General features: G+C 61.3%; 1 protein-coding gene across 2 annotated transcripts in view; it reads right to left on the bottom strand.

The window, feature by feature from the left end:
• Window positions 1-13,933, bottom strand: part of PPP2R2B (protein phosphatase 2 regulatory subunit Bbeta) — a 60,915-nt gene that overhangs the window by 8,734 nt on the left and 38,248 nt on the right. For both annotated transcript variants that reach the window (XM_082063543.1, XM_082063544.1), the window contains exons 2-4: window positions 5,691-5,788; window positions 3,517-3,682; window positions 1,333-1,445 (exon numbers count right to left, since the gene is read on the bottom strand). In XM_082063543.1, the coding sequence (XP_081919669.1) occupies window positions 1,333-1,445; window positions 3,517-3,682; window positions 5,691-5,788 (377 nt within the window). The remainder of the gene's footprint in view (window positions 1-1,332; window positions 1,446-3,516; window positions 3,683-5,690; window positions 5,789-13,933) is intronic.

Below are 13,933 nucleotides of genomic sequence, written 5' to 3'. Positions count from 1 at the left end.
TGTCTGGACACAGGCACCAGCAGTGCAAAACAATATCGGAAAGGTCAGTTCTGGTCATCGCATTTCAGGGCTGCTCAGCCGGGGCTGCCGGCACAGGTCTCCAGCACCACCTGTACCTGCTGCCGGTACCCGCCACCGGAGATCCCCAGGCACAGGGTGAGCGCTGATCGAATTAACAGGGCACACGTGCCTTGGGCCCGAGCTCACTCTTTATATGCAAACTAAATATCACAAAGAGCTGTCCGCCAGGCCCAGGGCGGCACTGCAGAGCAGCAGATCTGGCGGCACCGCTGGCCGGTGCCACGAGCTGCCGCGGGCACAGCGATGGGTGCCCGGCGTCCGGGCGCCGCCGCGTGTGCCGCCCCGGCCAGGCCTCCCCGCAGCGCTCTGCGACAGACGCACTCCCGGGCACAGCGGCTTCAATGGGTCTGTGCATCCAAACCCCTCACCACAAACGGAAAACATAGCCTTAGGTGTTTACATGAGATTTGGGAGGCCAGTTTTAATCTCCCTAGGCTGGGAGGAAAACTCATTTAGAGACAGTAGCCCTGCTCCGAAGCAGGTGCCATCACAAATGCACTAAGCAGAGCTCGTTAACCGCCTCCTCGTCAGGACGGGCACGCCAGGCGTGCAGCAGCAGCACCGCGGCACCTCATGTGAGCCAAACCACGGCTCCTCGCGGCACCCCACACGAGCCAAACCACGGCTCCTCGCGGCACCCCACACGAGCCAAACCGCAGCTCCTCGCGGCACCCCACATGAACCAAACCGCAGCTCCTCGCGGCACCCCACATGAACCAAACCGCGGCTCCTCGTGGCACCCCACATGAACCAAACCACGGCTCCTCGCGGCACCCCACATGAACCAAACCACGGCTCCTCACGGCACCCCACATGAACCAAACCGCGGCTCCTCGCGGCACCCCACATGAACCAAACCGCGGCTCCTCGCGGCACCCCACATGAACCAAACCGCGGCTCCTCGCGGCACCCCACATGAACCAAACCGCGGCTCCTCGTGGCACCCCACACGAGCCCAATTGCGGCTCCTCGTGGCACCCCACACGAGCCAAACCGCGGCTCCCCGTGGCACACCTGCCCGGAGCCGGCGCAGCCTGGGCACCGCGCCGCAGCGCTCCCTCCTCCGCCCCGCATCCACACACCAGCCAAAGCATCATACCCCAGACTAGGAGCAGTCCCTGCCCAACGACACCCACCCGCCGCGTACCGAGGCCATTACCAGTAACACGCACGCAGGTGACACCGGTGGCGATTTTCATCCAAGTCCCTGAAGAGAAAGGCTCCTTGCAGCCTCGGTGTCCCCACACTCACCCGTAGCACGGTGATCATGGAGGGGTCTCGGAGACGGCCGTCCTCATCCTTGAGGTTGTATCCCTCGGGTCGCTTGTCCCGCTCGCTGACCTTCCACAGCTTCACAGTCTTATCTGGGGCAGGAGAGAGGAGAGCGTCAGGCTGGCTGCAGCCCGACGTGCCGGCTGCTCTGGGACAGGGACAGCCCTGCTGTGTCCCCACCTGCAACCTGCTGGAAGCGGTTACAGAAAATGTACCTGTCACCACAGCACTTTACCCCCAAAGCCCCGGTTTTCCTGCTCCTGCCAGACAGCTGTGGGGACGGTTATTCCAGATGTAAGGAGATGGCTGGACAACAGAACAGAACTATTGCATTAATGGCGAACTAATAGGAGAAGTGATTTCCCAGGGTTCGGAGCCGCAGAGGTCATGCCCTGAACGCTGGCGTTCGATACACGGAGTGACGCGGCCGAGTGACAGCGGAGGTGACGCGGCGCGGGCAGCAGACGGCGCGGGGGAGGCCACGCCAGCGCTGCACCGCGTCTGCTCCTCCGCGCCCGCGTGCGTGTCCCTCGCTCGTGCACACGCGGGGACAGCACCGCTCCCCCACGGCCGCTCCGCGGAGCGCCAGCCACAGCAGCCTCCCACACAAGACTTCTCCTCCTACGCTTCCCAGCTCACTCGGCAGCCATCCCGGGGTCACCAGTCACTTTGCAAGACTAACTTCCAAATTATCTTAGCATCTAGTAATTGGAAAAGTGTTAAATGCCAAGGATGCACCAGCTCTCCCAGTTCCATCCCCAGCACCTGCTCCATTTCTCCTCCTCTTTGATCCTTGTGCTGCGAACACCCCTTGGCCGCCCCTGCTGACCCCGACACCACCAGCCTCTTCGGAAACACGGACAGAGGGACAGGGACAGCGCGGTGGCTCCAGCTGGCGTCACCCTGCAGGTGCCGGCCTCCGGTCGCAGCGCCCGAGCGGGCAGCAGGCGCTGGGAGCTCCGCACGGATTTACAGCCCGTCGGGCGCATCGAGGCGCTTCCCGCGGGGCCGGTGCCGAAGCGCGGCCGCAAGCGTGCGGCAGAGCTCCGGGCGGGCTCCGGCGCCGGGTACCCGGCCCTGTGGGGACACGCTGCCCCGGGGCTCCCGCGGAGGGGACACAGCCCGGGACTCGCTCCCGTGTTACCCTGAGCCTCCCAGCCACACACCCAGAGCCCGACCCAGCCCCGCGCCGCCCCACGGCCCCCCGGGCAGGGAGCAGCCCCAGAACAGGCGGGTTTGCTCTGAGTAACGGTGTTTTCTTTCCTCTCTGCTGGCAGAGACTCTGTCAGTAGTTTATCGTCACTTCTACCAGGTTTCATACACAACCGTATCATTCATCTTCATTTTCTCCTTTACACGGCAGCTCCAATAGAGTGCCATTAATTTTCTTTTTATTAACCTGCTTTACTTCAGGGGATTTCTATATCTAATGTTAGTATAACAGTAAGAACAAAAAGCAGCAGCATAACACAGGAGTATTTCTAAAAGAATAATTTTGATAACCTGCTAGCATATGAAGCATCATCCCAAATGGAAAGATAATATCCCTGTTAATCAAAAAACTATTTAAAAACTCAATTAACAGAACATTATGCGCTATAATTAATCTTCATTGCATTTCAATGATTACCCCCCCAAATGAGTTTAAGAAGTCTTTGAATTTTATTACAATGATCAATAGAGTCAATTCTATAACACAAAGTAAGTTGGTTATGGAAGAATATTAGACCCCCTCCTTTTCCCCTGAAGTAATTAAGTCACATCCATCTTAAGGTCCCTTTCATCCCAAGCAATATTCCTGGATCCTCCTGGCATTTATCTGAACACAACATGAACTGCTGAGCTGAACACGGCAGAAACTGAAACAAACCAGCTGCGGTTTTTCTTGAGGGAAAAAAACAACAAAAAAAAGAGTTCCCAAGATCAAAAAAAACCCCAAACAACTAAAAGGTGTCGGCGGGGGAGGGGAAAGGCCGCCCGCCCTTTCAGGGGACAGGTGCCGTGGAACAGGAGATGAGGACGGAGCCCGTGCGCGGAGGGAGCTCTGCCGCCCTGCTGCCCGGGCTCCGCCCGCCACCCCCGCGTTGTCCGGACAGCTGTTTGCAGATGTTCTCCCAAAAGAACAGTCCAGAGGAGCCCCGGCTGGCTGCCGCGGCCACGTACCGTTGGTGGAGAGCAGGAAATAGGCTGCGTTCTGCTGCGGGAGCCATCGGATCTTGTTGATCTTCTCCTCGATCTCCAGGCTCTTCAGGTAATCGAACTCCGGCTCGTGGCTCTGGAAGGTGCTGTAGACATTGTACTCTCCCCTGCGATGGGGCTGGTTTTTGCTCTGCAGGAGGGGAACAGGAACATCTGCTGTGGGCTCCGGGGTTCTCTGCTGTTTGTCACGGGCCGGTGAGCACCTGGGCACGGGGCCACTGCAGGGCTGAGAGCCGAGGCACGGCTCCAGGCACCGCGGCTGCTGCCCACGCGTGCCACGGGAACCGAGCGGGCAGGGAGCGGGAACGGAACGGGAACGGAGAGGGAATGGAACGGGAAGAGAGCAGGAATGGAACGGGAACAGAGCGGGCAGGGGGTGGGAATGGAACGGGAACGGAGCAGGCAGGGAGCGGGAAGGGGAACGGAGCGGGAATGGAACGGGAACAGAGCGTGCAGGGAGCGGGAATGGAGCAGGAATGGAGTGGGAGCGGAACGGGAACGGAGCAGGAACGGAGCGGGAACGGAGCGGAAACGGAATGGGCAGGGAGTGGGAACGGAGCAGGAATGGAGTGGGAATGGAGTGGGACCGGAGCAGGAACGGAGTGGGCAGGAGAGGGAAGGGGGCGGGCAGGGAGCCCAGCGCAGCAGCCGGCCCCGGCGAACGGCTGGGACCGGGCACCAGCTCCTGCCGGGCACCGCAACCAGCCCCGGAGGAGCCGCTGGCAACACAGCACGGGGTCAGCAGCAATCGCCACAGGGGCACAAATATAAACCCAGACTCCAGCAGCCAGAGCTGGGCTGAGGCTGCAGCCCCCAGAGCCCCCAGGGGCCGAGTATCTGCAAATGCGGAGCGCTGAGCCACCCAGCACCAGGTCTTTAAATGAAAACTATTGTAGAGGTGAACTTCCCACACGCCAACGATGCATTTGGGCAGTGACGCCCCACTCGTCCCCTGCGCGCCAGGCTGCTCCAGAGCAGGAGCCGATGGGACACACCTGCTGTGACGCCGGGAAGCTCACCGTTCAAGAGAAGCAGTAGAATTATAAAAAGAGAGAGAAATGAGAAATGAAATACTGCTGGAAAGGCTGATGAAGCATCTATGCGTGTAACCTTTAACCGATCGGTTCTCTCCAGCGTATATAGAAATCATTTTGAGGCTATAAATTTGAGGAAAATTTAAAACTGTCATCGGACCATGACATTTTTCATGGCCAAGACTGACTCATCCCACTCCATCATCAGCAAACACCCACAGGGGAGGACGGCTCCCGCCGGCTCGACCGCACAACGCTGTGTGTGCCATGCCCAACCAGCTCACCAGGACGGCATCGGCACCGTGCCCGACCAGCTCACCAGGACGGCATCGGCACCGTGCCCAACCAGCTCACCAGGACGGCATCGGCACCGTGCCCAACCAGCTCACCGGGATGGCATCGGCACCGTGCCCAACCAGCTCACCGGGACGGCATCGGCACCGTGCCCAGCCAGCTCACCGGGACAGCATCGGCACCGTGCCCAACCAGCTCACCGGGACGGCATCGGCACCGTGCCCAACCAGCTCACCGGGACGGCATCGGCACCATGCCCAGCCAGCTCACCAGGACGGCATCGGCACCGTGCCCAACCAGCTCACCGGGACGGCATCGGCACCGTGCCCGACCAGCTTGCTGGGATGGTTTTGGCATGGTGGGGAATGTCCCGGGCCAGTGCTGCAGGAGGCTGGGCAGACTGTGACCTCAGAAAGTTTGGTAACATCTCCCGAGGTGAGGCGTTTCAGCAAAGAAACACGATGGCTCCGTCCGTTGAGGCTTTCTGGCCATTTTGGCGGTGAGGAGGTTTTGGGTAGTGTTGGCAACGGGATGGACAGCCCGGCACGCTCAGATGTGCCGGCCCCATCCAAGTCACCCGGGTGCAGGGAGCTGCAGCAAAACCACAGCAAAACCACGCAGGAAAGGTAACGTGTTTTTGGAGCATGTTTTACAAGATGAAACCTCATCCTGCTTATGTTAACAGTCGCTTTTCAGTTTGGAGTCTGCCAGGAACAACCCGAGGTGAGGACTGACACAGACAGATTAGGGAACAGCGGGAAGCTTCTCTTAAAAGGATAAAAGGGACATTTTGCATTCACTGGCGCTTACCTCCTGCTCACGTTGAAATATCACAACACGGCCCCCCTTGTCCCCTGTCGCTAGTAATTCTCCGGTGTGGTTGAATTCTACTGTAGAGATGATGTCAGCTGCAAAGAAGACAAAGACAATTTAGGGAGCTGCAGACAGGCTGTCACAGGCATCTGGAAAGCACCATTCCCATCCAGCCGCGCGCCGTGTCAGCCCTTCAGCCCCCGGGATCTCCGGAAACCTCCTTTTTTCTGTTGCCTGTAATAAAAATGGCCACAGTATTTTGGACCCTGGCGGTCACGAACCAAGACCTGCTCGGTGCTCCTGCCCCCGCGCCCCCCTGTACCCCGAGGGCCGAACTCAGGGTGTGTCCATCTCAGCTGGGCCCAACGCAGCCCAGGGACTGCCGACGGCACAGCACGGCACGGGACAGGACAGCACGGGACAGCACGGGACCGGACAGCACGGCACGGGACAGCATGGCACGGGACAGGACAGCACGGGACAGCATGGGACAGGACAGCACGGCACGGGACAGCATGGCACGGGACAGCATGGCACGGGACAGCACGGGACAGGACAGCACGGCACGGGACAGCACGGCACGGGACAGCACGGCACGGGACAGCACGGGACAGGACAGCACGGCACGGGACAGCACGGCACGGGATGGCACAGCACAGCATGGGACAGCACGGCACGGCACGGGACAGCACGGCACGGGACGGCACAGCACGGGACAGCACGGCACGGCACGGCACGGGATGGCACAGCACGGCACGGGACGGCACGGCACGGGCCAGCACGGCACGGGACGGCACAGCACAGCACGGGACAGCACGGCACGGGACGGCACGGCACGGGATGGCACGGCACGGGATGGCACGGCACGGGATGGCACGGCATGGCACGCTCCCTCCGCACCCTGGGGAGCTGCCTCACCACTTTGGGTGACACAACCGTTTCCCAGGAACCAGGAGCATCTGGTGCCACCCGGTGCCTCCCGCTGGTGCCCGCACGAGGGGTTTCGTTCCCCTCGGAGGAGGGAGCGGGCAGCCCAAGACACCTTTGTGCTCCCCACCGGGTCCAGGGCAGCCAGGGTGACCACAGCACCTTTGACAGTTTTCTCTGGCTGTTGCTGAATCTCCCGTTGTCTATCAAGGTACATTAAAGTGACGCCTTTCAGCCCTCTGCCACCCCAAAAGCCACCATGCCCATGCCACTCCCCATCCCCACAAACCAAAGTGCCATCACCAGGAGGCAAAACTCCTGAGCAGCAACTGGCGCTCGGCCGCCCTTATGGGCAGAAGCGAGGAAATGCTTACAGACCCATAACTTGTAAATGCTTTAATCTTCAGTGTTTGCCCTTGAGGCAAAGCAAGCAGGAGAGCTGCTACTGATTGGATTTATTGGCCTATTTTTAGAAGAATGTCGGAGGTTAATTCCACAGCAATTACTGCCCAACTGGTGTCCCCCGCTGCCGGGAGCACAACCCCGCGCCAGCGCCAAGCTGGGGCCGCACCAACGCGGCTCGGGTCTGATGGAACAAAGCAATGAGCCGCCTGGACACGTGCTTGATGCTGCTGTTAAACAAGCGTCTACTATGGACCACAAACCTCTCTCACAGCCACCTCGGTCTGTAACCCGGGATTTGCCCAGCGGGTGGGCTGGATGGCAAGGACCCCTGAAGTGTCCTGCACGAGGGAAACTTTTGCAAAGGGGCTGCACTGAAGTAGAACCTCAGAAATTAAATTAGTAAAATGTAAGTGAACAGCACATCCACCTGATACGGTTCTTTCCCGCAATCGCCACAGTCAGTGAATGTCGCCAAAGGGCAGGACAGCAAGTTTACACCTGTTTCAGGTGGGCAAGGAACACCCAGGCAGGGCAAATCCCACCCCTGCTGCTGCCAACCTGCCAGACTTCGAGGACCCTGCAGAATCAGAAACCAATTTGCAATTTCAAGGAAAGGACATTGGGTCTGACAAATATAAGAAAAAACGCATCCCCGAAAAGCCAGGCCAAAAGCCATCCCCCATTCTGGCGGGCAACTGCGGCCCAGCTGCAGGCAGCTGGCACGGCCACGAGCACGCTCGAGCGCTGAGGAACCTGGCGTTTGGAACCAAGCCTGGCTCAGCAGCCTGGGCTGAGCCCCGCTCCCGCAGGGCTGTGGGTCCCGCAGGGCTGTGGGTCCCGCAGGGCTGTGGGTCCCGCAGGGCTGTGGGTCCCCGCAGGGCTGTGGGTCCCCGCAGGGCTGTGGGTCCCGCAGGGCTGTGGGTCCCGCAGGGCTGTTGGTCCCTGCAGGGCTGTTGGTCCCTGCAGGGCTGTGGGTCCCTGCAGGGCTGTGGGTCCCGCAGGGCTGTGGGTCCCGCAGGGCTGTGGGTCCCCGCAGGGCTGTGGGCCCCCGCAGGGCTGTGGGCCCCGCAGGGCTGTGGGTCCCCGCAGGGCTGTGGGTCCCTGCAGGGCTGTGGTCCCCGCAGGGCTGTGGGTCCCGCAGGGCTGTGGGTCCCTGCAGGGCTGTGGGTCCCGCAGGGCTGTGGGTCCCTGCAGGGCTGTGGGTCCCGCAGGGCTGTGGGTCCCGCAGGGCTGTGGGTCCCGCAGGGCTGTGGTCCCCGCAGGGCTGTGGGTCCCTGCAGGGCTGTGGGTCCCGCAGGGCTGTGGGTCCCCGCAGGGCTGTGGGTCCCCGGAGGGCTGTTGGTCCCTGCAGGGCTGTTGGCCCCCGCAGGGCTGTGGGTCCCGCAGGGCTGTGGGTCCCCGCAGCAGGTGGCCTCCCCGTCAGGGAGCGTCGCTGTGATGTCCCGGGTGCCAGCAGGTGTCACACAGCGGGCGCGGGGACAGCCCTGGGACAGGAGCTGCTGCAGCGGCCGAGGAAGTGCAGAGGCCATGGCCGGCAGGGCCCACGCGCACCTCGCACCAGGCACGCCTTTTCCTTCTAAAATTACTCAGTTGAAAATGTGTCTCGTTTGCACTATTTAATCTCCTCCATTGCCAGCTGCTGGGTTTAGGTCATTCAATTTTCAATGAATTAAAAATAACCTTCTGTGCTGCAGTGAGACTTCTTCAGACAGCGTCTGCTGCTGACAGCACCACCGTGTCAGCAGGGCTGTGAGGCACCGGGAACGGGCACCGCCGGACCCGCCACCGCCGGGCACCTGGTGCTGCCCCACGGGGACAGGGTGCGGGTCCACAGACCCTCCCAGACCCACAGCTCGCTCGCGCCTCCCCTCAGGACTTCAGACAAGGGTAACAACAGACCGAGCTAACAACACACTTTCAGACCTTAAAAAACCCAGCAACTAAAAATACCCTCTTGTGAGCAGAATATTCAACCCAACCCAAACCCTGGCGCCGCGGACGGGAGCGTCCCCCGGGCAGGGCGGGCCCGCTGTGCCCCTGCTCCCCGGGTCTGCGGGCAGGACCAGCACCCGCAGAACACCCGCGGGGTGACCGGGAGGTGACACCAGGAGCACAGCGACACCCCGTCCTGCTCCCCGGGTCTGCGGGCAGGACCAGCACCCGCAGAACACCCGCGGGGTGACCGGGAGGTGACACCAGGAGCACAGCGACACCCCGTCCTGCTCCCCACAAACCGGGCCGTGCGGGTCAGGGGTGCTGCCTGCTCACCCCACCCACCGCACCGGAGGGACGACAGCGTGATTATTGACTACAATTCACATGTATTCACATTGAAATGATCAATAATTTACACCCACTTCACCTGAGGTTCCTACAGCAGTTTTGGGACACCAGAAAGGAAAAAAGCTCCTCTCTTTTTGCTTTTTCATTTCCTTCATCACCTCCTACAAGCTCAGCGCCCTGAATGTGGGAATTTAGAGAAAACAGTTTCCATGGAGACCCTCCCCTCCGCCAGCACCTGCTGTCCTCCCTTCCCTTGGCACCCGTGCTCCCGCACGCTTTCATGCTAAAAATATTGAAGACGGGATTTGATTTGCACCATAGCATTATAGTTTTATCAGAAAAACAGGAACTGTACAATGCACGCAGCCCTCCCCCCGGCGCGGAGGAAGACGCGGGAACACGCTGGGAGCCCGGGAAGGAGCAGCACGAAGGACCCGCTCCTGGGCACCCTGCGGCCGCTCTCCCATGGGACGGGTCTCTGGCGCTCAGACCAGGACCAGGAGCTGCGCGGGTGCCACCATCACCCAGCTCCTCCCGCAGGTCCCACGGGCAGCTCTGCCTGCCCGGGCTGCCCCGGCTCTGCCTTCCTCCGGCAGCCCCAGCTCTGCCTGCCCGGGCAGCCCCGGCTCTGCCTTCCTCCGGCAGCCCCGGCTCTGCCTTCCTCCGGCAGCCCCAGCTCTGCCTTCCTCTGGCAGCCCCGGCTCTGCCTTCCTCCGGCAGCCCCGGCTCTGCCTTCCTCCGGCAGCCCCGGCTCTGCCTTCCTCCGGCAGCCCCGGCTCTGCCTTCCTCCGGCAGCCCCAGCTCTGCCTGCCCGGGCAGCCCCGGCTCTGCCTTCCTCCGGCAGCCCCAGCTCTGCCTGCCCGGGCTGCCCCGGCTCTGCCTTCCTCCGGCAGCCCCAGCTCTGCCTGCCCGGGCTGCCCCGGCTCTGCCTTCCTCCGGCAGCCCCGGCTCTGCCTGCCCGGGCAGCCCCGGCTCTGCCTTCCTCTGGCAGCCCCGGCTCTGCCTTCCTCTGGCAGCCCCGGCTCTGCCTTCCTCCGGCAGCCCCAGCTCTGCCTTCCTCTGGCAGCCCCGGCTCTGCCTGCCCGGGCAGCCCCAGCTCTGCCTGCTCGGGCAGCCCCAGCTCTGCCTTCCTCTGGCAGCCCCGGCTCTGCCTTCCTCTGGCAGCCCCGGCTCTGCCTTCCTCTGGCAGCCCCGGCTCTGCCTTCCTCTGGCAGCCCCAGCTCTCGGGCACCGAGTGCCACCGCAGCTCGGCCCCGATGACCCATTCCTCTACTGTCTGTATAAATCACTTGGCGGATGGCACCTCACACAAAGCCTCCAGCTCTGCAGACGATAATAAATGGGGAAGCACCATAAATAACAGCAAACCAGGCTGCCAAACGAAGAAGGATTTAGACCACTCAAATCCCAGGCTATGAGCTGTCGAATCCAGTTTAATGCTGATAAGCGTGAGATAATAGCTCAGGGTAAACACGTCTCTCCTCCCCCCGGGTCAGCCCCCGAGCAGAGCCAGGGCAGAGGGGGTTTGCCGGGGGACGGGGAGGCTGCTCCCACGCGGGAACGGAACGAGGGGCTGCACGGCGACCCCGCGCCAGCGGCCGCGGCGGCACAACGGCCGCGATGATGACGGGTGTGCTCACGGGAGAACAGAACCTGCATCCGAAACCATCCGGGTGGATGGAGAAAGCACAAGGAGGTCATGAAAACCTGAAGGGCTGAGGCAGGGAAATGAAGGACACGGCCATGTCTGGCAATGGGAGAGCGGGACCACGAGCCCACCCACGGGCTCCGCGGCGTCTCGGGGCGGGTGAAGCGCCGTCTGCTCGTCCCACCGTCCTGTGACAGGGGACCCCGAGCTCAGAAAGGGGCTTTGAGGAGGATGCAAACCCACGTTCCCACCGAATAACTCAGCACCACTGTCAGCCCCCCGAGGATCACTCCTGGCTCCAAACACCAGTGACACCCTGTGAGTCTTCCCTTGCTCAGGAAACTGTGAGACTCTTTGCATTCCACTGTTTAAGAGAGTTCCCTTGGGTTTCCCTTTCTGTCTGCCTCTCTTAAAATAAATAAATAAATAAAAAGAGCAGGGTTTTCCAATAACTGTGAAACGCACACGCTGTCACCAGTGAGGAATCCACACTGCATGTCGAGCTTTAAATGCGGACGTGCAGAATTTGAAGGGGAGTCACGAAAATACCAACACGCAAGCTTGAACACTGCAAGGCATTTTAAAAGCAACCACAACCTGCTCTTGCTTTTGCAAGTTCAGATTTACTAAAGAAAAAAACAAAACAAACCCAATGCAACCAGATGCCAGTCTCAATGCCAACAGGCCAGCCGTGTCCCCCTGTCACCGGTGCTGAGCGCTCAGGACACGGCAAACGCTCCTGGGCCAGCCCCTCCGGCTCCGTGCCAGCAAACAGCCGAGCGCTGTCCCGGCCGCAGGAGCAGGACCCGGCCCGTGCCCAGCGCGGCGGCAGAGCCACAGCTCACGGCCCGCACCCGGCCGGCAGCGAACGGCTCATCCGACTCCTGAACGCGGCTTTCTTCCCTTCCAGGGACAAAGTGTTAGCGAGGAAGCAAAACAGGACTTCAGGGCCCCTCAGCTACACAGAAGATGGGCTACGGAGCACAGGACAGGGCTACGGAGCTGGAAGGGGACATGGACATGCCACCCGAGTCCCACCCGAACGGGCAAAGTGCGATTCCCAGGGTGACGCGGGGCTGAGCTGGGCCATCCATCCTCCCCCGAACTGTGGTCCGGCGCGGGGGGAGCGGATGGGAAGAGCACAGCAGAGGTTAAACTGGGATCTAATGGCATGCAAAATCGCACGTGATGGATCTGCATTGATTTTTCCCTGCTGAGCCGAATGATAGCCTGGCAAACAGAAATCAATTCCGCTGCATTAAGCCCAGTAATGATCTGGTATCATCAGCAAAATGCCCTGAAACGCCATTGCTCGCCAACACCGCGTAGCCCAGCCCGGCACAGCCAGACGGGCCCGGGCTGCAGCACAGAGGGAGGAAACGCTTTTTGGAAGAACACCACGACTGAGCAGCTCCATCGCCGGGGAACAGCCCAGGCCGTCCTCTGCCCATCGCAGGCCCTGTTCTCTGCAGGGCTGGGCTGCAGCCAGCTCGGGGTCGGAGCTGCGGCAGCTCTGGGAGGGCTGGACGCGACGCTGAGCTCCGCTGCCTGCGCGCGGCTTCTTGTCGCAACACCGAGGTGCTGCGGAGCCAGCAGCAGCTGCCACTCTGCCCAAAATGCAGCAGCTCTCCCAGACTTCAGTGCTATAAACACTGCCACATCCAAAATTCCTCTGCCCTTGTTACAGCAAAGGATAATTTCGTGCTACTGACCTAGACGAAATAAACTTCCACGTGGTAGCTCCCGCAGCGCGCCCCTGCAGCTTCCCGCGCCGCAGCCTCTCCCCAGGTGCCTGACCCGAGTCCCGCTGTCCCGCGAGCCGCCAACTCAGCACGCATGCAGGCGCTGCCGAGGCAAACCAGCAAAACCCATTGATCTTTTACAAATCTGAATTACAAGTACCCAAATATCAGCTGGGTAAAATCTGGAAGCAGCAAGGCTTCCTCTCACGTGCAGCAGCTGCTTTCTGCGTATGACCAAATTTTGTTATCATCTCGCACTGATGTCATTCTCTGTCCCGTCATTCCGCTTTGGTGCCCCTGGAAGAAGCGCCTGAGAACACAGGCGGCACCACATGCAGCACCACACGCAGCACCACGCAGCACCACACGCAGCACCACGCAGCACCACGCAGCACCACACGCAGCACCACACGCAGCACCACGCAGCACCACACGCAGCACCACACGCAGCACCACGCAGCACCACACGCAGCGCCACACGCAGCACCACACGCAGCGCCACACGCAGCACCACGCAGCACCACACGCAGCACCACACGCAGCACCACACGCAGCGCCACACGCAGCACCACGCAGCACCACACGCAGCACCACACGCAGCACCACACGCAGCGCCACACGCAGCACCACACGCAGCGCCACACGCAGCACCACGCAGCACCACACGCAGCGCCACACGCAGCACCACGCAGCACCACACGCAACGCCACACGCAGCGCCACACGCAGCACCACGCAGCACCACACGCAACACCACACGCAGCACCACACGCAGCACCACGCAGCACCACACGCAGCACCACGCAGCACCACACGCAGCACCACATGCAGCACCACACGCAGCGCCACACGCAGCACCACGCAGCACCACACGCAGCACCACGCAACGCCACACGCAGCACCACACGCAGCACCACGCAGCACCACACGCAGCGCCACATGCAGCACCGCTGCAGAGATTCCTCCTGGCACAGCGGGAACGGAGCCGGCAAAGAGGGAACCAGCACCCTCCCCGGAGCAGCTGAGCCCTCCCTGCACCACCTGCCCCGAGGGGAGCGACCAGGGACGCCACAGCCCCAGGAGGGCTGGCAGCTGGAACATGTGCTTCGTATCCTAATTCTTCATTTAGGGGAAAGCAAACACACCAAAGCTATGTACAGACAGTCCCTGGCATGTGTTGCATAGATTTGAATTTAATCAGCTAAAGATGGCTTAATCCAACATCTGGGGCTCTAT

This window comes from Streptopelia decaocto (genome assembly GCF_964273445.1).
Source record: "Streptopelia decaocto genome assembly, chromosome: 12".
NCBI classification, from domain to species: domain Eukaryota; kingdom Metazoa; phylum Chordata; class Aves; order Columbiformes; family Columbidae; genus Streptopelia; species Streptopelia decaocto.
This window is presented reverse-complemented; position numbering and strand designations above follow the sequence as displayed.